The 25,263-nt window shown below is 41.4% G+C and overlaps 1 protein-coding gene across 1 annotated transcript in view; it reads right to left on the bottom strand.

Moving 5' to 3' along the window:
• Window positions 1-24,273, bottom strand: part of DPP6 (dipeptidyl peptidase like 6) — a 553,890-nt gene extending 529,617 nt beyond the window's left edge. The window contains exon 1 of the mRNA XM_048062457.2: window positions 24,043-24,273. Within this exon, the coding sequence (XP_047918414.1) occupies window positions 24,043-24,102 (60 nt within the window). The 5' untranslated portion in view covers window positions 24,103-24,273. The remainder of the gene's footprint in view (window positions 1-24,042) is intronic.
• Window positions 24,274-25,263: the final 990 nt, after the last annotated feature.

Genomic DNA, 25,263 nt, shown 5'->3' with positions numbered 1-25,263 from the left:
CCACATCTGCCCTGGTCAAATTAACCCAACTCTGGAGCTAGTCACAGACAATCAGTAAAGACCTCAAGTGAAAGCTGATCTTACACAGATTTCGAAATAAGCCTAGAAGCCTCAGTCTAATCTCCCTTCTAGCAGAGGCCCCCTGAAATACTTTGAAAACAAGAACTTCTTCGTGTCACCGTTTCCAATTGCAGAAGAGGGCTAGGAGGACTTCCCTACCTTCCAGGAGTAATGTGAAGACGAATGCATTAAACAACAGAATAACTTAAATGAAATATCGCTTCTATTTGACATTTGACTAATTGGCAGATTCACCTCCCTTGTACCCAGATGTACTCTGATGAGTTTCAGGAATATGGGATGCGAAATATGCAAAAGATATTGCAAAGAAAAAAGCACCACTTCATGCAAAGATGCCAGGACACAGCTCTTATCTTTTCATGTGTACAAAAAGATAAAGGAACCTGGGCTGTGTTACAAAAGGTCCATAACCCCAACATGGCACAGATAATCCTCACATAAATAGCTGTTCCTTATCCAGAAAGGGCCCAACCATTCCTTACAACAGGAATGTCCACAAATTCAAAGGAAGATATAAAGACCTGGTGCTTTCACCGTAGTATTGTTGCCTCAGAAAAGCAGCACAATCTAGAAGGCAGTTTCTTTGCTAGTTATTTCTTTGATGGGCTACTTTCTGGAAGTCTTAAACAGAATGCTGTGTCTTCTTTATTTCTCAGTGATCCAGAGCCCTTAAAATAACATGGTTTTCTCTGTACAACAGAGGTACTAAAGCCTGGTTTTCCATAGCTCCATGACTCATGGTTAGGTTCTCTGCTGTCAAACCAGGTATCATCTGCAGCTGACACTTACCCCTTGATTATTCCTATTAATCCTCCTTCATACAGTGCTTCCAGTGTCCTGTGAACAGTGAACAAACCCATACTGCAACCTTATATATGGTGGAGGCACAAGAAGAGCCTCTCTCCTCTACGAAGCCACTGATTTTCATGAAGCTTCTTGGTCCATTCATCAGATCTGGTTGATATTGCCCTGCTGAACTCAAAAGCTACTGGGAAGCAGAGGGAGAAACAAGAGCACACTCCCACACACTGTGGTCACATAATGCCCCTTTTCCCCAGGAAGGAGAATCACAGAATCACAGAATCATCTAGGTTAGAAGAGACCTCCAAGATCATCTAGTTCAACCTCTGACCTAACACTAGCAAATCCTCCACTAAACCATATCACTAAGCTCTACATCTAAACGTCTTTTAAAGACCTTCAGGGATGGTGACTCAACCACTTCCCTGGGCAGCCTACTCCAATGCCTAACAACCCTTTCAGTAACGAAGTTCTTCGTAACATCCAACCTAAACCTCCCCTGACGCAACTTTAGCCCATTCCCCCTCGTCCTGTCACCAGGCACGTGGGAGAATAGACCAACCCCACCTTGCTACAGCCTCCTTTAAGGTACCTGTAGAGTGTGATAAGGTCACCCCTGAGCCTTCTCTTCTCCAGGCTGAACAAGCCCAGCTCCCTCAGCTGCTCCTCATAAGACTTGTTCTCCAGACCCCTCACCAGCTTCGTTGCCCTTCTTTGGACTCGCTCAAGCACCTCGATGTCCTTCTTGTAGCGAGCCATCTGTGCATGCCATTGGGCAACCATTTCTATCAGGATGAAATCGTTCAAATAGTATCAGAGAGGCAAGTTCTCAACACATATGCTCTGCTAACTCTGCTCAGTCAATGCATAATCCACCAGCTCCGGGCTCTGAATTAATATGCAGACCAGCAATACAAAACCCAGTCGTTTCTTCAGTTTCATTTCATCAGTTCAAGCAGGGAAGAACATACTTTTTTTTCTCCCCAGATGGTTGGAAGCTGCAAAGTAATTTAGCAGCCTGTGATCTTTTAAAAAATTATTATGCTTTTTCTTTCCTGGGTTACTTCTACATCCCGTGGAATTAAATGTTTTTATTATGGGCTTTTTTTATTCTTAAATTGCATTTTGACACATAGACTATCCATTCATGGGTCTTTAAGGAAGGAGCTCTGCCCAAGTGCCTCCTGTACCTAAGTAAGAGAATGGCAACCTGGAAAAGATACTGAACATCAGCCAAGGTGCCTTTGGGATGCCTGTGTTCATTTTCAATCCTTTCATTCTGCCATTCTCTAAAGATGCCAACAAGCTATGTACTGACTTGTGAGAGCAAGTGAAACACCTCAGGAGAGTTTTTTTCGTCTGGATTTCAGTCCTAGCTTGGAGCCATGTGGAGAAACGAGAAATCTATGCATGCTTTTAAGAAAACACTGTTCTCTTCTCTAAAGCCTCACAGATATTGGCACCTGCCTGCCCCTTTTGCACCCACTACTGTGGGGCTTGATGGTGAAACCAGTCTCCCGAAAGAAAATGGGGAAAGGGCCATGTGTCCCTGTGTTAAAAAAATGATTGGTGTCAAAGACCATTCATGGATGCACATCCTGAGAGCTTTATGACATTAAGCTGTTAACATGGTTGCAGGAAGAGTTTTGGCCTTTGCATGCTATCAGTCTCCCAAGCAATTCCTGGATGAGGGTTGGGAATTAACACAGGTGCTGTCCCTTTGCAAAAAGCAATTTGCACCCTTTTGGGGAGGCTCCAAGAGGTTAGGAATATGGAGGAAGGCAATATATGCCAGATGGCTTTAGCATCTGAGAACTGTCCCAGACACATTTAATCTACTGGAGTCAAGACAGTCCATCAGCATACGGGAACAGAAGTATGCAAGCTGTTATGCACAGGGACATCACGTACCCTAATCCTGCCACCTCTCCAGAAGGACCAGAAGAGACTACATAGGGATGTAGTGGTAGAGAAGGGCATGCTGTGCCTCCACAAACACAGCATTGCTTGTACTTCCCCACTTGGGAATAGCAGGGACAATTAATTCAACCCCACTAACACTTGATCCAAATGTGTTTGCTGGCAGATTACAGGGCACTAATATAAGAAGTGCTCTGACAAGAGGAGTGTAGTAGAGAAAGAAACAAGTTGTACTGCATTGGCACAGGACTTCTAGCCAGCTGCCTGGCATCCAGGTTTCAGGCTATACCAGATGACTCAGTCCCTGCTTCTGTTGACACAAAACTAATGGACATGGTCCAGAAGAGATCAGAGAACATTTAAGGTGATGGCCACTTTCTTACCTAGAGATTTTAAGCAGAGCCCTCAGGTGTATAACGGATGAGACCAGCATCCACGTTTCTCCAGAGCTGAGCTGAAATCTGTTCTGCACTGTCAGATGGACATTTTCCCCACACTGAATGTAGATAATCCCCACTAGGCACATAAAAATCTCTTACCATGATTAGCAGTCAGCTGTAAAAGACCTCCCCTAACAAGCTATTTCTAGCTTCTGCTCAGGGTACAAACATGTGCACACCTGCAAAACAGACAGCTTAATTGCTCCAAGCTACATCTCCAGGCTATTTCTGAGTTCAGCAGCAGCAGCCAGAGGCACCCAGGTCATCCCTGCCACCCACCAGGAACAGCTCTCAGGATCGACAATATCCTAAGAAAGCCAGGTGGGGCTCCTACTGCTCTCTGCCAGACAGCAGCTACTAAGAAGAGCCTGCAGTGTCTATACAAAGAGAATTTGGGATTTACAAACCTTCCTCACCCTTCTGCCCCTGACCTGCAATGGGATAGTGAGCAAAACACTGTGCCTCTCTGATTCCATGTTTTGGACATTATTTGTTGTTTATTTGGGGGGATGATAAACAGCAGGGATTTTCTCTCAGAACAGTTTAAAAATCTTCTAACACACACCTAATGAAAAACTCATTGCGCTGCAAAGCAATTCTGTGACAGATGCCTTCTCAAAATATATTTGCCCTTTTGTTTCCAACACCACATTTTCCTTTGGTTCATCTCTAACTCAGTGCATTTGCCTTAACCACAGAGGCCAGTTCGGTGAGCTTTGGGAAATGTACCGGCATTATTTAAAGATTCAGCCCTGCTGCAGCAAATTCCTTTCATGCTTCTGATTGCTAATCACAATCAAATACTTTGATAGCTATAGAAATCAGTTAACTATCCTCCTACCTTTCAAAGCACTGAGTCAAACTTGTCACCACGTATGAATGCACATCTTAATCCAGTTTGATCACAACCAGGAATGAATAAGCTAAGAATAGACTGATGTAACTGAGCCCATGAAAGCTGAAAAATATTTGCTTACTATTTGGGACTCCATTTCTGTTTGAATTAATGAACACAGTGCTAAAAATATCTAATTTCCATGAATTTTAGATAATGTGGGAACCACATCTGGGATGCCAGTACTGGGAAAGAAGCGTCTTTGCTTTATTACTGCAGCAGTGACATTTCTATATTAACTCAAGACCCCTGCCAAGACCCCTGGGGAACTGCTACTTCTTGAGGATTTTTTGCTGACCGCTCTTGCTGGGAGATACGCTACAGAAGTTGGCAAAACCCCAGGAACAGTAACCTGCTTTATTAACTGTATTAGAGCTACTGTTCATATGAACAATTAAGAGAACTGAATAGAGCCAGCGAGCCAAATTCAGCATTGCTGTTGATGATACATATATTTGCTGTAAGAAAGTACACTTCCATTATTTAATTCAGCACATGCACTGGAGGGATAAGTGTTAGGATGATTATCTTTTACCGGGAATATATTCTCTGAACATTGCTACAAATATGCTGCCTCATATAGTGTTTTGGTTTGTTTGTTTTTGTTTATCTGACAGTGCACTCAGCTCCCTGATAGTAGTAGGCTTTGCATCTTCAGTTCAAATATATCCTTGTTACAGGCTTACAGCTTTCCAACACGAGCAATAAAATATTTTTATTATTATTATTATTATTATCATTATTTTAATGTTTCTTGAACCTGGTTTTGTGTGATCCTTTTTTTTGCTGCAGAGAGAGGTATGTTGCCATATACATGCTGAAACTGTTTTCTCAGAAACGAAGATCAGTGCTCAGGAATTCTGCTCAGACCAAGAAACAAAACTGGAGGTGGGTAGAGAGATGATAAGTCCCAAACCAGCAGCTCCTCTTATTGCTGTTTTTTTTTTTTGTTTTATTAATTTATTTTTTAAATTCACAAGCAGACAACTGCCTCATTCCTCAGTCACAGCAGTTTTAGGATCCATATGTTCTTCAACGAGGTCTGGCAGAAGATTTCCACTGGAACAGATTTCCATCAGGAAAAGCCAGATTGAGAAAACCAGCTCTGTTTACGAAATGATATCGATTTTGACAAAATTTTAGGAGGAAAGATAAATTCTGAGTTTTAATCAGCTCCAGTCTCAGCAACTGACTTACACACACACACACACACAAAATGCAGAATTGAAACTTCATCCTTTATAGATTTTTTTTTACATATTCTGGCTCCTTGTGTAAAAATTCTAAACGAACAGGAAAAAAAGACCAGATCCTGCACTCTGTTTCTGTGAGACTTGAAGTGGGTGTCTCTCCATATTATGAGGGCAGAAAAATCTCTGTTACATTTTTTTACAGATTTATGTGTGTGGCAGGGGCATGGGTCACTTTCATCCACATCTGCATGCTTAGAGCAAGAGCAGTGCTGGAGAAAAAATTCAAGACTGGTCAGCAGAGCTCTGCCTTCACATATTTCAACTAAAGCTGTGCCTTTTTATTCAGCACTGAACCACTGGCTAACGCACAGCATTACTAGTGAGAGATGAAAAGTCTCTGCTCTTCCATTAGCTGTATTGTTGCATGGACAGCCTGTATTATGGGTTCAAATGCTACGATACCTGATTTTATTCAGCAGTTTTCAAACAGGTGCTGAAATTTTCCCATGAGTGGCAACTTAGCACTGCTGAATGACATCTACCTAAAACCTAAATCCTCAAATAAAATAGATGCCAGAAGCTGGAGAAATTCCTACAAGAGTGGCAGTGAACCTGCAGAATTTAGCTCCCAAAATGCAAAGCTCCATCTCTAGAAAAAAAAGAGCACAGGTTTGGTTAATACAAATTGCCTTTTGAGATCACCTGACCTGAACCTGTCAGCAGTCCACACTTAATATAGAGTAAGTTAAAAGTTAAGAAGGAGCAATTAAAACAACAACAAAACAAGCTCAGACTCTGCAGATAATGTAATGTCTCCAGGTCAGCCACTCCTAAGCAAGTAACCTGCACAATTAACCACCACAAATCTCTGTGAAGAACCTGCAAAAATATACTAACTCAGAAAATGACGAGAATAGAGTATTTAGAACACCAGTGATTTATTTTCAAGAGAGGATATAAAACAGGACAGATGACAGAGGAGCCCAAAACTTCTCTGGGGCAAAGGAGTCCTCCGATTACCCATCAGATTTTGAGCCAGGCAGTGCTTGAACCCTGCTCTCTCCATGTGTATCACTAGCCACATAGGAAAAAAAAAATCAGACAGGAAAAAACATGAATGTAAAAATGAATTTTACAGCCTGAGCTAATCCCTGATTTCTAGCATACAGTAGCATGCTGAATTACTTTATGTATTAAACAAAGGACACACATAATTCCTTTCACAGTGAAAAACTGCACTGAAGAAAAAGTAAATTGCCTATTGCTTTATGGTCTGGCCATTCTGTAAGGTACTGTCACAAATTTACATGACATTCCTGAGCTTTTGTGTTTACATGTGGGTTTCTGATTCTGGAATAAATAAGTAAATAAATAAATAAAATAAAATAAAAAGAGGTGCTAGCAAAGTTACATGTAGACAGAGAGCTCCCAGCTGCTTCAGTCTGAAAAGGTATCTATGAATTTCCATCTTGGCTTTCCTAGCAACATTTCATATGAACAAAATGTGCCCCAGAAATGCATTATTTCAGGAAGAACCAGGGAAAATCTGCTGTAGAGAACACAAATCTGGCTTTTACTGGACTGATGCCCAGATGCTCAAAGATAATTTGAGCCCCTGAGTCCCAGTGAGGTCAATCTATATACCCTGCTACTCCTTGAGTGGGATTCTTTCCACTAATTTAGTCTTCAGAGGCATTAGATGTTTTTCTCCATCCTATCATTTCATGTGTTGAACGATTGGACTTTGAGGCAGATCCAAGCAGCCCTTTCCCCCCCGGACACCTTGGGGTCAATCAGTTTCAGCTCTTAGCACATACATAAGCCTTGTTTGGGGGTATCTGTCTGCTTATGATGGAGCTGTGCAAAATTTCTGCTAGTGTGAGTAGGCACATTTCCACTGACCCCAGCAGCACTGATTCCAGCAAAGAATTTGGTCACATATAATTCTCGGACAAACAGAGATGATACAGATGGGCACTACCTTTATGTTAGAGACTTCTGGGCTGCCTCCAGCATAGAGCAAACCTGCCCCATCCCTGTGAATGTGATGACAGGGAGAAACAAGGTCTTCATCTCAGTTTGCAGTAAGGAAGCTGCTCAGGACCCAGAATTAAATCACTATGCTCTCCACCCACTCTGCTACAACATCAGTCTTTCAAGCCCTGCCTGTTACCTACATTTTCAAAGACCAATCCTCACTTCACATCTCCCGATTTTCTTGTACAAGCTGTACAATGCCAGTTAATTGCTTCTGTCTGAAGTACTCTCCTTAGCATATAAAATCTGTCTTTTCTTTTTCTTTTTTTTTCCCCCTCATTTTTTTTTTCTTCTGCAGTGCACTGCAAAATGAACTTTGAATGAGAATTACAGAAGTAATTGATAACCAAACAGGTCACAACTTGAGCCTTTTCAGATGGAAAGGGGCAGGATGAAATGGATGTCATGGTAAATGCTTTCCTCTTATGAAAGAGATTTTGAAGACTTTAATATCTAAATAAATGAATCCACAATGAAATATATGTATATACAGTTAGGATTTTTGAAAAGTGATATGCAACTACATAACTTTGTGAAATAAATGACCTAATTCTTCTCCTGTAGTGCCCTACAGCTTTTCTGGAAACAGGTCCCTAACAGGGGGCATCTCAGGTTGGGAACGCAAACCCCTCTGAGGCCGAGACAGAAGTTAATGAATGCAAATATTGACCATTAAAACTACCAATGAGCGGCCTCAAATATCTGAGTTGAAAAGCTAAAGAGAATAAATACAAGGATAGTTTGACATAGGTTCTCATCTCAAAAACAAACAAACCTCCCACAAAAAGTGTTAAGCGTACTATCACAAACTGAACTGAAACGACAGAGCAGGAGAAAAGAAAAAAAAAAAAAGGAATAGATCTCTGATAGCCAGAACCAACAGTGTTCATTTTCCAGAACAGTCCTGATTTTCAGCCAGGCTTGAGACCTTTGGCCCAGGGCAGATGGAGAGAAAGAGCCTTAAAAGTAGTATAGGAAGAAAATTGGTAGGTGGAGTTCTTGATATTGCACTTCAGGCATCAGCCTCTACTTGTCACTGGCGCTGAAAACTTCTTGACTTGATCCCTTGGAGATCAGGATCTCCATCTCTGGTGCTCTATGAAGAATGAAGAGCATAGAGAGCTCACTGAGGTGGAAACATGGACATGCATTGCTTGATAAGCTGCTTTGGCAGGGGGCTGCGAAGTTTGGAAGCCACCCAGTGAATAAGAAGGGCCCTGCTGAGAAGAGCCATGTTGGCTGCAAAAATACAGCAACTTCTCTTTGACTTCCCACACAAAGGTCATCCCAGAGGGGAGGAGAAGTGATGGCTTTGTGCTGGGAATGGCATGCCAGAGTTGAGTTTGGAGAGACAGATAAATAGCAGTAAATTCTTGCTGGCTATTAACTCATGAGCGTAGCCAATGCATAAGTAAAGATGATGCACACCAATGGTACACCACTGTAACACTCTTGTTCTGGTGGTTCAATAAAATATGCTATTTATTCCAAACCACCGAGGATTTCTCAGTATGCTGTCTTTCTGATCTTTGTCTGAAGGAAGAGGGAGCACTGTGCCTGGTTAAACAGCAAGACTTTAATAGCTTACATCACTGTTCTAAAAATCTAAAATTAATTTCAAGCCACAAGAAGGAAGGAGGATACAAGTCAGCTTACAAAATATTAAGCATGCATGTATTCTGAAAACTTGCACTGCCCTTTCTCCTTTAAATAATGTAGGAAATTTTAAAAAAGGGATGTTACAAGGAGGAAAAAATGCCAAAATCTCATTCTCAATTTTCTTAAGGAGTAGTAGAGTAATCTGTTGATTAGTGCAGCTTGTATGAGTCCAAGTAAACAAAAACCTGGGCTTGAACACAGAGACCTCAGAAGTCTAAAGACTAAGGCCACTAAAGACAGGCCTCGCTGCTTCCCCACAAGATGCCTTTCTTTTAAAGCATGTCTACAAATATTGCAACAGGAGAAACTGAATCTCATCTGTGTTGTAGGCATCTTCTTAACCTCTTCTCAATTCAATCCCTCAGTGATTTAGGTAGACACTTGGAAATATTTTTTTTCTCAGATCCCCATCGTCCTTGGCCATATAGAGGCCCCTGAGTAACTCAGTCCTGTCAGATCTAGTGCCTATAAGTATCCGAGGACTACTGACATCATGCAACTCATTCATGGCAAACCTTGATTATTTCCAGAGGCAGTGAAGCTGATAGCACTTGTGGACTTGGCATGTAAAATTTCGCTTCAGCATCTTGGTATTACATCCTCTCCCATTTTGTGTATGGCTCCCCCTACTCAGTACATAAAAAATAGTATTTACAAGTGCCATTCATTTATCTGAATTTATTTAAAAATAATTCAAGAGCCAGAACTATCAGGACAATAGCAAGTACCTGAAACCATCTGTTATTTCTGATGTCAGTGAATACTCCCAAGTCAAAACTATTCAGGAGCAGTTTTATAGGGTGACAGTTCTTGAAGTATCTAGACATCTAACCCTAATGAAATCAGAGAAATTGAATACTTATATTTCCAGAGATGTCTGGGCATTGGATAAAAGCAGCAATGGCTGGTAGTCTCCAGTGATGTCACTGAACCACTTGAGTGCAAACACCTTCCTTCTGCCAGCCAGAGGGCAAATAAATGAGTGGTTGGTTTATTATTATACAGTGTTGAAGTCTGGATTCTTTTTTTTTGCTCTTCCACAGATTGCAGCAGAGGGCATCCCAGAAGGGTTAGGTGAGCTTCAAAATTATGTGGCCTAAGTTTCACAAAAGCACCCCTGAGATTCTCAAAAGCAAAAAAGAAAAATCCCACAAATAGTTCCCATCTCCCATGTAATGGCAGACACTCGTGCAAAGATCACAAAATGTCATCTTTCTTTATATATAATATAAAACTATCTTCAAAAATCCATTGTCATCATTTCTCAGTTGCACTGTCTGTAAAACTGGAGTAACATGAATTTAATGTAATCCAATCCAATTTAACAGTAATCAGTAGTGATCTGAAGAAAATCTCATTAGAGATTTTGAGAAGCTGAAACACTACACCAATGGAGTCCACAGAAATATCCTAGCAGATAACTGCCTCTTCCTTCACTCCTAATCCCCTCCCTTCTAAGGATAATGTCTCTAAATTCTGGGAGAGTTTTGAAAGTAACTTTCCAATGAGCTTGCACGTTTCCCTAGGAAATGATGTTTTCCCAATGATTTTTACATATTATATTTTCACTTAGCTGAAGAGTTATTTCTAAATGGGAAAACATATCTTTAAAAAGTACAGCTGAAGAAGAAAACTCCATTGTAACAATCCAAAGCTACTGAACAGAAAATGAGAATAAAGGCAGCTATATTTCCCTCAAAAAACAACCTTCCAAACATTTGCTCATCTTGAATATCAGAATAATTTAGGAGTGATGTCATAAATATGAATGAACCAGGGTAGGATGCTATAATAATATCATTAATACACCAAGAGATGTTAGCAATACTGGCACAGCCTGGCTTTTCCTTACCATCAACCATGTGCTGAATTAAGTCCAGTGAGGTTATGGTAATAGGACTAAAGGAAATGTCTCCATGCTGGCATTAAAACCATGTTAATGTAGTGGAGAATGAGACCTAGCCCTAATTTTGAACACCCAGTAAATACCCCATCTTTGGTTCTTAGAGCAATTGAGGAGGGAGCAGCTGTGCCAAAGAAACCATGGCCTGGCTAGTAGCTGACCAGCTCTTTCACCGTGCCCTGCAGGGCTCCCAAAGGAGCTTGCAGTCAAAGAGACCAATGTTGATATCACATTCACAATTACGGGCAAAGCATGATTTAACCTTGCCGGTTTTATCTGCCTTCATCTCCACATAGAGATTCATAAATCTCCTGTTCATTGATATCAGCATTTTTGCAACCCTTATTCTCCTGTTTCAAAAGGATTGGCTTGTCTCGTCTAACCTTTCCAAAAAAAAAAAAAGGTAAACAAACAATAACAACAACAACAAACACTACTTCACAATTCACGTAAACATCCTTTCTCTCCTGCTCCAAACAAGAGGATCTCTCTCCAAAGATTTATCAAGATTGAAGTGTAAACATCAATCTAAGTTTCCTGCCACAATTAGTCTGATCAGAATAACCCATTCTTTTCCAAACCACAAATTCTAGGAAAATAAAACCAGTCATTTTTCCCCAAGATCTTATTATAGATAAACTGATCAGAGGTATGCTAATCACACTGTAGTACGTAGCCCTCCAACCTGACCCACAAGAAATGTCCTGGCCCTTAGGAAATGGCAGGCAAGAATTTAAAACCAAAATTCTTCCCATCTTTTCTCATCCATACAGACAGTTAGTAACACAGTGGACAAGGCTGCAACTGCAAGAGGGTTGAAATTTGAGATTAGGATGCCTAAATTTAGGTGCTTATAAAATACCAGGTGTCTAAACTCCTGTTATAATCAACAAGAATCTAGTCAAAAAAGTCAAAGTTAGGGACCAGCGGGCCCACAGTGACCTTACAGTTAGCTGCATTGCACTGACTGTGTCGCAGTGACTATAATTGGAATTTAGGTATGGCCAATCCAATACAGCTACCTAAGTGAAAGTGGCCAGGATCATTTGAGATGTCCCAGGACTTCCAAGATGTATTGTCGATGATGGTAAACACAACACAGGAGCTGCAGGAAATTTGTATTCCCATGGTACAGCAGCTGGAAGGATACCTGGCACATCTCACATAGTGATAATGGAGAAAAACCCCACCCCTAAATTACATGTGAGCTGAAATCACAAACCTAAACATTGGTGTTGTAATCCTTAAATTGAGTCCTATCCTTCAAGGATCACCTTACATTGATTACCTAGTTAGAATGAAACACTCTCTGCAGTTCCTGAGGACTCAAGTAAACATCCTTGCATCATTTTGATGGTATTTTTCCACCTTTTAATGGAACATCTCTGCACCAATACTGGCTATAAACTTGAGCACTATTTGATTTTCTTTTTTATTAAAAGAAATTGGAAACCTTGGAAAATAAGTGAAATTTCATGCTTGGCAATGCTATTATAGTGATGCTTAGGAGAGCTGTTACAGCATAGCTAAACATGTAGCCAAAATGTGAAAATTCCTTCACATTTATACATTAGAAAGAAGCTGTCTTTTCAGTGATGCACCAATATAACCTTCCCAGCCATCAAAGAAACCTTTTTTTGGCAAACACTGTGATGTCAACTCAGTGGAACCACTGACAAGCAAATACAAACCAGCTTCCAAGCACCTCATGGGACAGTAGGTACCTTTTGTACAAAACAAGGGATATTGTATTGCCTTTGCTTTGACATTTAGTATTTGGGTACATTCCTAAACCCATTTTTAGTATTTGGGTACATCTGACTGCTTCAGCCTCTGCAAATTTCTCAGCTGGATACAATCATTGTTTACATGAAGAGCGTTACAGTCTTGGTTAACTTGCTAAGAGGGGGGCAAAGCTGTTAGGACCACTTTTTACTTTGCCAGCTTTCCCCTAACTCCTCAGTTTCTGTTTCTATAGTAGAAAAGTATATTAAAGTGACAGATTCTAGCTAAAATATTGATATTTTTTTCTTCTGGATGATCTTCATATTAAAACCCAAATCTAATAAATGTTTACAAGGAAGTTAGAAGAGGGGAGCTTTTCAGAAAGAATGTCATTTGTGCTAATGTCTCTACAAACTATAATTTAAAGTGCTAAAAGCCTCATTTTGTACAATCACTAAATTTTTAAGCACCAGGAGCCACAGTTTTTCATTACTATGTTCTTCAATAAACTTCATGCTTTACACTCTTTCTCTACTGGGAACTCTTTCATCAGTACACAAGAAATTTAGAGACATTGCCTCTGCTGGCAACACTGAAATTTAGACATGGACCTCCCTCTTCTGATTTCAAAAACAAATAAACAAAAACAACAACAAACAGAATAATCTTCATCTCTTTAAGCTACTCCACATCAGATAGAAATCAGTTTTGTTCTGATGCAAAAGATATGCTGTAAAATGAAATGAAGCTAGCAAAGGGAAGTACCTGAGGAAGGCTAACCATTGGAGTCACTTAAATCTATCTTTGACAGCAACATACTGTAACTGAGTATTTTTATCATAATATTATGATGGTTCAGAGCATTGATTTCTTTCCATTAAAGTAATAAAAATTGAAGTTTTCTACTGTTTTTTGAGGGAAAGGAAAGAGGCAAGGAAAAAAATACTTGAAATATTGCTATGAATACAGAGTTTGAGGGTCCAAAAACAGTTTCTTTCCTCTCTTCATCCTTGACTATATGTCTCATCAGCTCTATAATGATCACATGTGGCTCCAAATTTTAGGTGCAGATTCTGAGCAGCAGCTTCAAAAACCTTCTTAAAAGCCCATGTTGTAGCAATCAAAAACCATAATTAACTTTTCAGTAGCTCATGTGAAGATATCTGTGTTTCAACCTGAGTCAGTCCATGAGCTGGATAAACCACAATGGCAGTGTACTTTGGTCTATTAACAATTTAAATATCCTTCATGGGCAACATTTCACACAAATGGTTAACAAAAAAACACAATTGGCCTTGAATTTTCCTTACTACTTAAAGGAAAACTAGCTGGTTTTATTCACAAGAACTAAATTAACTTCTTTGTAAAGTGGAATATTCAGTGTCCTCCCTGCCATGAAAACCAGCAGGAGCAGAGGAGGTATAGGAAGGAAGTATAGGAAGGAAGCAAGAGTGAACCCCAAATAAAGGAGTGAAAGACACAGGAGATGCAGATATGCACTGTAACATATCTGCAGCCTTAGGGAGTTTAGGAATGTCAGCATAATTCAAGTGACTGAGGTGGGAACAAATCAGAAAATACGGAGATACAGAGAACACACAGAAGAGAGCCTGGGAAATCCAAGGCTAGTCCTGACCTGGTGGAAAAGAGATCCATAACAATAACAAGTGGCTACACTCCCTGTAAACGACTGAAAGACATTGGCAGCCTCTCTGCTGGCAGATTAACTGTGCCACAGGTGCTCAGACGAGGACTGGCAGTGTGGCAACACAGCATGTCGAGAAAAATGCATTACACTGTGTGCTTTCATCGGGCCCCAGATATAACCCTGGTTCACGTTAAGCAGCCTAAGAGAAGCCCCATGAAAATCAATGGGATCACACACTGAAATCAATGCTGAAGAGCAAGAATAAAATGTGAAGAATAAAGTCCTTAGTCTGAGGGATATCCCTAAACCAGTGAACAAATTTAAAATGTAAGCTCTTTGATGGAACAGTATTGTGCTTTGATAAGAAGCAGTATTGTGCTCTCTGGCTGCACAGCCTCTTGTACAATTGGATCCCAATATGCAACCAGTGTTCCTAGGGAGTGCTGTGATAGAAATAACATTGAAGCGAGTCCCTGCTGCTGCACCTTTCCTGGACTTGTTTCTTTTGAAAAACTATCTGATCCTCCACTTCGGGGAACAGTTAAAGCAGCAGCAAAGGCTCTGTGTGAGGTCATCATCCTGCAAAATCTTACTTGGATAAAGAAATACTGCACTGAAGTGCAAACACTAGGATGTTGGGATGCTAAGAGGAAGTCCAAGAGTCAAAAGCCTAGAAGCATAAACTAATTCATCAAAAAAATAAAAAAATAAAATAAAAAAAAGCATATGGTGTATCTACTGCCCTGAGTAGCAGTAAATTAGCAGCAGCACACATCTGTCTGCCATAATTTAAACCTCTTCCTAGCATTCCAATTTGAGATGCCATCTGCAAATAAGCAAGTTAGCTCACCCCAAAACATTGCTGTTCTGCCCCTTTTCAGTTTGCAGGCCGAGCTGACAGGGGCCCAGCACCAGCCACCTCCATCACCTCCCAACACTCTCCCTGGGGCTCTCAATGTGGAAAAACCTTGGGTTTGCCACAGCATATTTCATTTTGCCTACTCTAAGGCACAGCACCCAGAAATTAGTATACATGCTCTCTTTCTCGCTACCCCACCATTTCCTAATTTTAACAATCTCCTCTTCAAACAAGCTGAAATTTGACATGCTCTCGCCACATGCATGTTGTGTCCAAGCTCAACTTGCTCCTTTGCATAAGGTTCCCCTGAGGACATTTACCAGAGCAAGGTTTGCATTTCACAGTATAGGGATCAAGCATCCTTCTGTCTTGCTGTCCCTCCTATGCCTGAACACAATGGAGAATATATTCATAACAATGTTAATATTTCCTAAAATCTCTGATTTTAAACACAGTAATATAAGGCCAATGGTAAGAAGGGAAACCCCACTTAGTGGGTTAAAAAGTTGTTGTCCTCCATGAAAGAGCTGGCAGACCATGCAAAGGAAGTGCTCATCCATATTCTTAGCAACAGAAAAAACTAAAGCACGGACAGAATATTTTCCCCAGTCTTGGTATGGAACAGTTACTACTGACTGCTGTGATTTCACAGTAGACCACCAAGACCATGCCTATACTGGGAGACTAAAAGCAGGCTGGGGCATTTTTTTTTTGCTGGCAGCAGTGTCTGGCCTTTATCATAGATCCCAGCTGATTATTAAGTGACAATGCAAAAACATAAAGCCTAAATCACTTGGCCAACATCCCAGTGCAACTTGAGACTTAATTCGTGAATCAAGATCTTCTCCTTTAGCATTACACAAGTCTATACACCAAACTTTATTTCTGGCAACACCATGAAATGCAAATTAGCCCTACCAATACCTAGGTAAATACATTCTTCTCAATGCTGACTGATAACCAAACCATTTCATCTACAAAAGAAATGTCCCAGCATGTCAATCTAGATATTTTTGTTTAAAATGGGCATTAAAAATCCCCAGCATAATATAAAGATCATAAATATTGAATTCTGTCCAGAGTAGGTGTGGGTACGATGCACGAAAATAAACAAATGAGCAAAATAAATAAATAAGGCAAATGTCTCTCCTGTTTACTTGGCATCACCAATATAGAAATAACCCAAATGAGTTCCAGAGAACAAGAAATTGCCTCTGAAGTTAATCCCTTTTCTTATTTTTCTATAGCCTAGAGGTTCTTTGTACTCTTGCTGAAGTCAATGGCCTCAAGTGATCCATACTGCGTTCACAGCATGATATTATATCTATTTTATTGGGAAACACAATAGTCAAAATGCTAAAATAAATCTTCTTCCTATTATTTGACTTAAGCACTTAAGTACTGAAATTGCTAAGCTAATTTATTTTGATTATCAGCCCACTGGTCTTGGTATTCTAAATTAACCCCACATTTTTGATGTAGCTTCCAGCTATGGCTGCCTTTTTTTGGTTGGTTGTTGGATTTTTTATTTATTTATTTGTTTATTTGGGGGGGTGGGTGGCAGGGGCAGGGTTGAGCACATATCACACTAAGATTTTCTTGAAATTTCTATTAAACTGCTCTGGTCAATAACAGGTTAATATAAAGAGGTTTGCAGTTAAATGACATTGATGCTCACACATTTGCCCTGTCCTACACCAGTTAAAAAGCCATTGCAGATTCCAGTTACAGCACTCATAGCTCCGGCTGCGTTTTTAAAGCACCAACTGTTAGTTAATTTTGTTAGCATAAACACTCAATAAAATTTTATGGTGTGTTCAGCTCTCATTAAAGATGAAAAACAGCAGCAGAGAGCAGCACCCACAAATAAACCCAGAGCAGGATGGCTCTGATGTTGCAGATCCCCAGAGCTCATTCAGATTCAGGGCTTGGGGCTGCCCTCACCTGAGGGCACTGCAGAGATATGGAGAACAAAATCCCCCAAACAGCTGGAAACTCCTCACAGCCCTACCGTAATGCTCCTGGCAAGCATTTACTGGTGAAAGAATAGTCCTTCTCCAACGCCTCGAAAACCTTGAAATAACAGCTACTCTAGGCAAAATACACCCTTGAGGGTGCATACCTGTACAACAGTACAACCAACCCTGCTCCTTTTACTCCCCATCGCCCAGAATACATTTGGTATGTCACAAATGAGTGGCATCAACAAGCACTGCACGAGTTCTTCCCCAGGTTGCATCTTGCAGTTGGATTTCCTCCATCTGGGGAAAGTGTGACCCCTACCAGGAGGTTCTTGATCCATCAGGCATTTATAAAGTCAGCCTGGCCATCTCCCTTTGTCTTCCCGTACTTCAAAGGGGCTCTTCGCATCTTCCACCAAAATTTCTAGTGTTGAACCTGCCGTCATGCTCCTTGCAAAATTTTCTGTTGATGGAAACCTTACAGGACAGCTGGCACTAGGACAGTGAAAGGAAGCACTCAAGGGAATATGCCTGGAATTAACTGGCAAAAGCCATCAGGTATACAGGGAGAACCACAGAGAAAGCAGATTTCACTGTCTGAAATAATACACGATGTGGTTGAGAACTTCCCACAATCAATACTCCTAAAATCCTTAAGGCTGGGTTGCTTAAGGTTTTAGAAATTTCTTAAGTCTTTCCATTTACATCAACAGAAGCAAAACATCTCTCACTAATTCAGCGCTTCCACCAGATACTGCCAACTGAGAACTTACAGTTTACAAGAAAGAGTGAGAATGTGACAAAAACAGTTTCAAACACTTCCCCTGAAGTTCTCTAGCATTTTTTCTTCATTTACAGTTCATCTTTCCCAGTTTTGGCAGGTTTTGCCTTCCTCTGCTGATTTGTGAACAATCCCCCACAAAGGATACAGTAGATAGAGGATCTGTAAAAACTGATATAGGGGAAAGAGTTAAATCAACACTACACAGTTCCACCCCTTGTACAAAATAAATGTTTCTCCATGAGTAGCCAGACTAAATCCTGGCTTCCTAACGGACAGAGCAAGTCTATAGATTTCCCAAGTCAATAAATTTCTCCCTTTTCATTGACCCCAACTTTCTCCTGCTGACACCTATGCTGGGAAAGAGATAGTACGTTTTTTAGAGAGGGATATGTTGGTGGGATGTTGAGAGCACATGTGCCGACTGGATCTTAAATGGATAATGGCTAGTTTTGCCTTCTTTGTCTATGATAGAGAAATTCAGTAAAGTATTAAGTATTCAGTTAATTACTAGGTTTGGTAAGTTTGGTAGTTTATATTCAGCACCTTACTTCACTGTCTGCACAAACAAGGTAATTCTCCTCTTATCCCAGATTTTTGCCCCTATTGTCAACTTCAAGTGTAAACTCTCTGAGGCAAAGCCATTTCTGTCTATATGGGGTTACAGCATCCAGCAGGGCTGGGCCTCGATCGTGGCTGGGGCTCTCGTGCAGTGCTATATTAGACTATTCTGAAAGGTTGATGTCTTGAGATGGAAGTGTGATTTCTTAAGGGACTGTCCATCAAGCAGGGCTGGGTTTTGAAGATGGCTGACTGATCATGCTTTAAAACCCTAGCAGCCACAGCAGGTCCTACTTTAATACTTATTGGGTGCAGAATTCAACTTTCCATTCCCACTACAGTATTAAAATTGGACAACTCATAAATATACTCCTTAGTTGTGCCCATACATGGCAGCTTCCCCCACACAGTAAAATGCAATGTGCAAGTAAAATTGAACTTGTTTCCACTTCAGCAATAATACACAGGAGCTACCATAGCTTCTTTATCTTCATTTTCTGCATCCAGGAGTGCTAGAAATGCTGTGGCTCTATTGCTTTCATAAATTTAGAGGTATTGAATCTGTCTGCAATTAAACCAACATAAATAAGTAGTAATTCAACTGAAATCAGTGAAATTCACATGGGGTAATAGTTCATGTAAAAGAGAAGAGAATTAGATTAACCCAGTAAAGAAGTAAAGATGAAATAATCTCTTATTAAAGGATGGTTTAAAGAATAACGCAACATTTAAAAAAAATAAAAATATTTCATATCCTGTTTAAAGGGCAGTATTGAGCTGTTGACCACAGCTGCACGAGCACTGCACTGCCCACTTAGATCAGCCCCTTGAACTCCTTGCAAATATTCTGTTCTGTACGGGCACCCCAAAACTACAAATTATTTCTCTTATAGGTTAATTTTGTGATTTTCAAAATAATGGCGGCGCAACCAAGGGTACAATCAAAACTGTATTTCCAGTTCATCATAATTCAGTGTACTTTATTTTTACAAAGACTTTAAATTACTTCATTTAGTTGTTTTCATACCCACTGTCTTGCATACTGATATTGATAATTAGTACAATTGTCTCTTCTTTAAAATGAAAAAAAAAAAAAGAAGAAGAAGAAAAAGACTGTCCAAATGATTTGCTGCTATCCTCAGGCATTCATTAGTGCTGATTAAAAATCAAGTTACAGTTATTGAGGCAGATGTCCCAACCTCAAGAGTTTGATTCAATGAGCTTTTCTTAATATGCAGACATACATAAAGCCAAGAGAGGAAGGGTGGTTGCTCAGTATCTCTTGTAGCCTAAAATGTGTCTTGTAAGCCACACCTAGGAAACCCACAATGGAAACACACACCGTTTACTCAATTTAATCCCAGTGTTGTTTCTTTTTGCCGTAGAGCTTGAGTGATTCCTATCATTCCTGTTATGAGAAGAAAACACTCACCTCCAACCCACTCATTGGGATCTGAATCAGGAAGAGGTTAAAGCCTAGATCCACAAAGAGATTTAAATGTCTAACAAAACATTGCAATTCAGGTATCAAAAGAAAAGCATTACCTTCAGAACACACGCAGGCTATTTGGGTTCTTGTCACTGATGTGCTACTGGGGTCATACATTGTGTACTGGTGTACACCAACTAAGCTGTACCAATATCTGATGGGACAACATGTCTCAGAGGTAGGAAACCTGACCCAGAAGATGCACATTGACTGTGTCTAAGACTGAGCTCCACGCTAAACAGCTAGCACAGATATATTCATTCAAAGAGATGGCCAGAGAGAAATCAAAAGAGACTGAATCAGCAGGAGTGTTGTGCCAACCATTACACACTAATCTTCACATGAGGCTGCTGCACAAAACTGGGGGATTCAAACCATCCCCTCCAGATGTGTATATGAGCCAACGGTTTGGCTAAATGCATTTTCACACAAAGTAAAGAGAAAGTGCATCCCTCTCTCCCCTGGAGACATTGAGGCTTTCCATCTCCTTCCCTGCTCCAAAGAACAGGCATTGGCCATTCTCCAAGAGGGGAATACAGGAGTGCTCCTGCTGTGCAGAAGCCTGTCCTCCTTTAGCTACAGCAGTTCCCTGGAGTACAGGAGCTGGTCAGACTCTGAATCCCCATCAGTGCTTAAAAGTACACCAGATCCACAAATCCTGCTCCCCGAGATACCTCCTTGCTCACTGTACGCAGATAGATGACCCCGACCAGAACTGTATCCAAAGAAAGAAATGACTCCCAATGTTTTTCTGTAGACTTTCCTCCCTCAAAATAGATGAAATTGGGAGTGTCAATATGAAATAGTTACTTCTCACAGCATCTACTTTGGTAATAATTTCAGAAAAGAAGCGAGATTTAAGACAACTTCTGTGCCTTGTGTAGGTTGGCATGGGGCTCTGGACTGCTAACAGAAGCCAAGAGCCAGGAGCTGCAATGTGCAGTGCTGAAGTGCCTGAGTCCCCATATGGAGCTAGCCCTCATTAATTCATTCAAGAAATCTGTCAAAACGAGACAGCTGGGAACTGACCCCCAAATTCTTATGCCAGTATCTGAATAACTGAACCATGTTTCCAAAAGCGCTCACTTCCTTAGTCAGAGCTGAAGCCTGCTCCTGGCCCACACAAGAGGGCTGCCTGGTTTTGTGCAGACTCTCAGCAGTTTAGGGCTCACTACCACAAGCACCCAAACATGTCAGAAATGTTCCTACAATGAAGATTTTCATTGCAGTGTTGGGGTGAATCCACTCTCCTTCCTCCCACAAATTCTCTTAAGAAAGGCAATGGGATTAGTCATAGGCGGAAAAAAAAAAAAAGAGCATTAGAAACCGTATGTACACCAACTATTTCTCAAAAATAGTTCTCTCTAACAAACAAATCGCAGCCTTTCAATAGAAACCACTCATGTCTCAGAGCTAGATCTTGGTTAAAACAGGTAAAAGTTGTTACATGGAAATGTCTGTAAACCATACATGTTTTAGTGGGCATGCATTACTACAGTTTGAAATTACAATCAAGCTAGTCACTTAAGGCCTTTAACAGTATCCCTCTCTAAAACGTTGTCTCCACTGCTCATCACAACTGTGTAAAGCTGTAAATCTTTCAGAGGAAAGTTGGAGCCTGAGTGCTTATTGCCTAGCAAGAGGAAAAATCAAGTGAAGACAGGAAGAAGAGTGACCTTGCCCTGGTGACTCGGCAATTGCAGCTCTTAAGATGACACAATGTGCTAATATATTTTGGGGGAAGGAAAAAGAACAACTTATTTCACAAGCAGTGGAAATAATGGCACTTGACTTGCAATGCATCCCACGCTATCCGCACAACCCAGCCCCTCTTGCAAATACCCCAGCTCTCACACATCACTACTGCTTTCCTACCAAAACCATCCACTTCTTTCGGGAGCTTACTCAACACTTCTTCCTTTCCCCCATTCTCTCCCAACCTCTACGCAGCCCGGGATGGTCTGTAGGCAGCCCATGTTGTACTTATATCCACATGATGACTGAGTTGATGAGACAGGGCAAGTGGAGACAAGGGATGATTTCTCCTTGCCTCTTCCCCTGGTCAGGTTAAATAGTTATTCTTCTCTACGAAGCAATTGATTTCCATGCCACTTGTAGAAAGTTGATGTTTGCAAAGCTTCTCTGGTTCTGTCTATTTTGATTAAAGTTAGCCAGTGAGTTTAAAAGTTAGGAGATAGGAAAGCCAGAGACTTTAGGTTTGTTTATTTTTTTTAATTATTATTATTATTAGCCTTCCCCTCCTCACGCCCCCCCCCCCCCCCCCCCCCCCCGGCAAAACAGACATTAAACATCTCACAGGCATCTCCATGCTTCAGAAGTCAGTGTCACAAAACACTTACTTATTCTGCCTCTTGTCTAGTCCACCACAGACCTCTTTCAGATGTTTTTCTTTTTTGGTTCTATTTTATATGCTCACATTTCTGAGCTCTGCAAGGTTTTCTTGCAAATAAATCAGTCATCCATGGAGCTTACTGTGTTTTAATTAAAAACCTGAAACCATCAATCATTTCAATCTTCTGATTTGAAAAAAACATATATATTTATTTCCAAAGGAAAAAATATCCATGTACTACAATGTCTGAAAATAAGATGAGGATGCCTTCAAGACAAATACAAAGGTATCAGTTATCATGTGCTAAGAATACACACATTTGAGCTTCATCTCTTCCTTCTGCACTAAAGCATTAGGTCAGCAGCTTGATAAAATAAATTATTACTGACATGCAATAACCTTACCTGCTCAACCCAAAACTCACAGAAAACCAGAAAGTCCAAAGAAAGGAGGCCCAACTTTGAAATTACAGGCAAGATCCATGGAGGACCTTCAGTTTAAGGCCCTTGAATTATGCAAATTGCTTATGAATGGGTTTCACTTCAAATATATGATTAGTCATGGAGCTAAGTAAATAACTTCAGCAGACTCATCTAATCTGTGTACTTCCACAGCCCTCACCATGTACCATCTTTTAATACTCACATAGATGCAGGACAAGTGGGTTTAATCCTTTAAACATCGTATGAGAAAAGAGGACTAACTGAATTCATTTTACAGGAGAGGTATGGGGTATATCAGTGTGCCTAAGAGTTGGCAAACTCTCACAAGCAGGGCTGTACTGATTAAACGGGACGTTGCCAACCAGGTGAGCAGCAGAACCTGCATTTCAAACATCACCACCACATCAAGTCTAGAAGACAGAATGCAAAAGCCAGTATTAAGAGGTAAAATAAAAAAGAAGCTAACAGCACCATTTTTGGTAAAACATAAATTTTGCATTTCTTTATGGTGCACCCCACTAACCAACAAGGAAATGTCTCTCTACAAAATGCTAGCCTTACAAAGGCATTTGAAATCTTTAGGGAAAAAAAATCAAAAAAAAAAAATCCCCCCCAAATAGGAATACAAACATTGAAATACACTTTGAAGAGTTGTAGAAGAAGCATCAAGAGAATTGCCTACAAGAGGCAAGCTAATTTACCCAACTCTCGTTTAACATTACAGCATACCAGTGTTGTAAAGGCAAACGCAAGGGCCATGCTCATTAATACCAGAAAAGGCTAGTGCAAATTTGATCTGAATCAGGTGCGAGAACCCCATTCCATTTCTGTCGGATTCAGCAGAGCGCACAATCAGGTGTTTTATCCCAGATATTATTTTTTTCTTCCAGATGCTGGCTATGCAAACGCACCGTGGCAAGAAGCAAAGCAGCAGCTACAGACGCACCTGCCCGCACACAGCACACCGGCACTAATCTTTACCTTCACATCATTTTAACCCCTTAGAAGCAGGAGCGCCAGCCGGGACCGGTCCAGCAGTGATGCTACGAGGCCGCAGCATCCTCGCTCCCTACAACCCCGCTTCGGCACTTCCCGGAGCATCAGCCTAAAGGGCGTGAACCCGGCCGTGAGCTCCGAGCTGGGGGGAGCCAGGGAAGGATGCTCAAGTTGGCGAAGTGCAGGACCAGAGGGATGCTGCCCCGGGGCGGGGAGAGCTGCTCCCAGCCACAGGTTTAGGGTCGGGGCTGCTGCCCGGGAGCAGCCAGGGGGAGCAAGGCAGTTTACCGGTCTTACCTTGGGCCCTTTGCCGCCGGAGCAGCGAACGTTGTTGGTCACCCCGGCCGTCTGGTTCATGCTGGGGCCGGCCGGGAAAGTTGGTCTTGGGGGGGGGCTCTGCGCCCCGCCGGGCAGATGGACAGGGCGGGCTGCCCCCGCACCGGGACTTCGCCCCCGGGCGTAAGGCTTGGCGAGCTGGCTTCCCGGCTTCCCGGCTCCAAACCCAAACCCAAAGCAACCCCCCCTTCCCCACCCGGCCGCTTCTTTCCCCCGCCCTCCAAAAGCAGAGGCGAGGCGAGCGCGGCTCTGCCCGCCCCCAGCACTCCGGGGCCGCCGCTGCGGCGGGGGGGGGGAACGCGCAGCTCCGCGCCCCTCGCCCCGCACAGCCCCACTGCTCCGGGTTTATCCCGACCTTCCCCCCGACCCCGGCACGGACACTGGGAAATCACGTTAAAACCCTCAAGGCTTCCACCACGATTGAAGATTATTTATTTATTTATTTATTTATTTTTCCTCCCCCCTTTCCGTGCTCAGGGGGGTTAAGCCAGCTGTTTGCAGTGGAAGAAAAGGTGGGTTGTGTTTTGCTGGAGAGATGTTTACTTTCTAATAAGCCGTGAAATTTACGTCTTACTTTTTTTTGTTTGCTTTTGGTAGAATTCTTCTTCCAAGGGTGCTGGAGTTCAGGGGTTTTCAGAGGAAGTGGGGACTGTACAGCCAACTATGCTTTGCTAGTAAAAAAAAAATGGTGTTTAAGTTAAAAAAAAATAAAGTAAATAAAAATCTGCATCACAAGTCACGATCCAAACACATTCTTCTAGCCCAGTTCCAGCCCTCCAGTTCAGCCCATGAAGCCAGATGCTGCCCCTTCTGTTCTCGCAACAAAAACTTGTAAAATCCAGTTTTCAAAACAGGGAAAAGAGCATTAAATAAATAAAAAAAAAAAAAAAAAAGCCCTACCTCTGAGTAAGATCTGCCTAACCAAGACTAAAAGCATGCACACTTCATCTTATGAAATTGTTTTGTTTTCCTAAGGATTCAACTATCCAATCAAATTAATGAAGACATTTTTGGTGCATTTCTATTACATACTTAAAAACCTTTAAATAAATAAGCTCCTTCCTGGGTGTTGCTTCTTTCTTCAGGGAAGCAAGCATGGGCCATAGTGCAGTGCCTTAGGGAAAGCATAAGTGCCCGGGTTGCCCACCAAGCACCAGAGCAATCGCTGTTTTGGGGAATCCC

The sequence above is a fragment of the Anser cygnoides genome, chromosome 2, assembly GCF_040182565.1.
Source record: "Anser cygnoides isolate HZ-2024a breed goose chromosome 2, Taihu_goose_T2T_genome, whole genome shotgun sequence".
NCBI classification, from domain to species: domain Eukaryota; kingdom Metazoa; phylum Chordata; class Aves; order Anseriformes; family Anatidae; genus Anser; species Anser cygnoides.
Note: the sequence above shows the minus strand (reverse complement) of the source record. Positions and strands in the feature narration are given on the sequence as shown.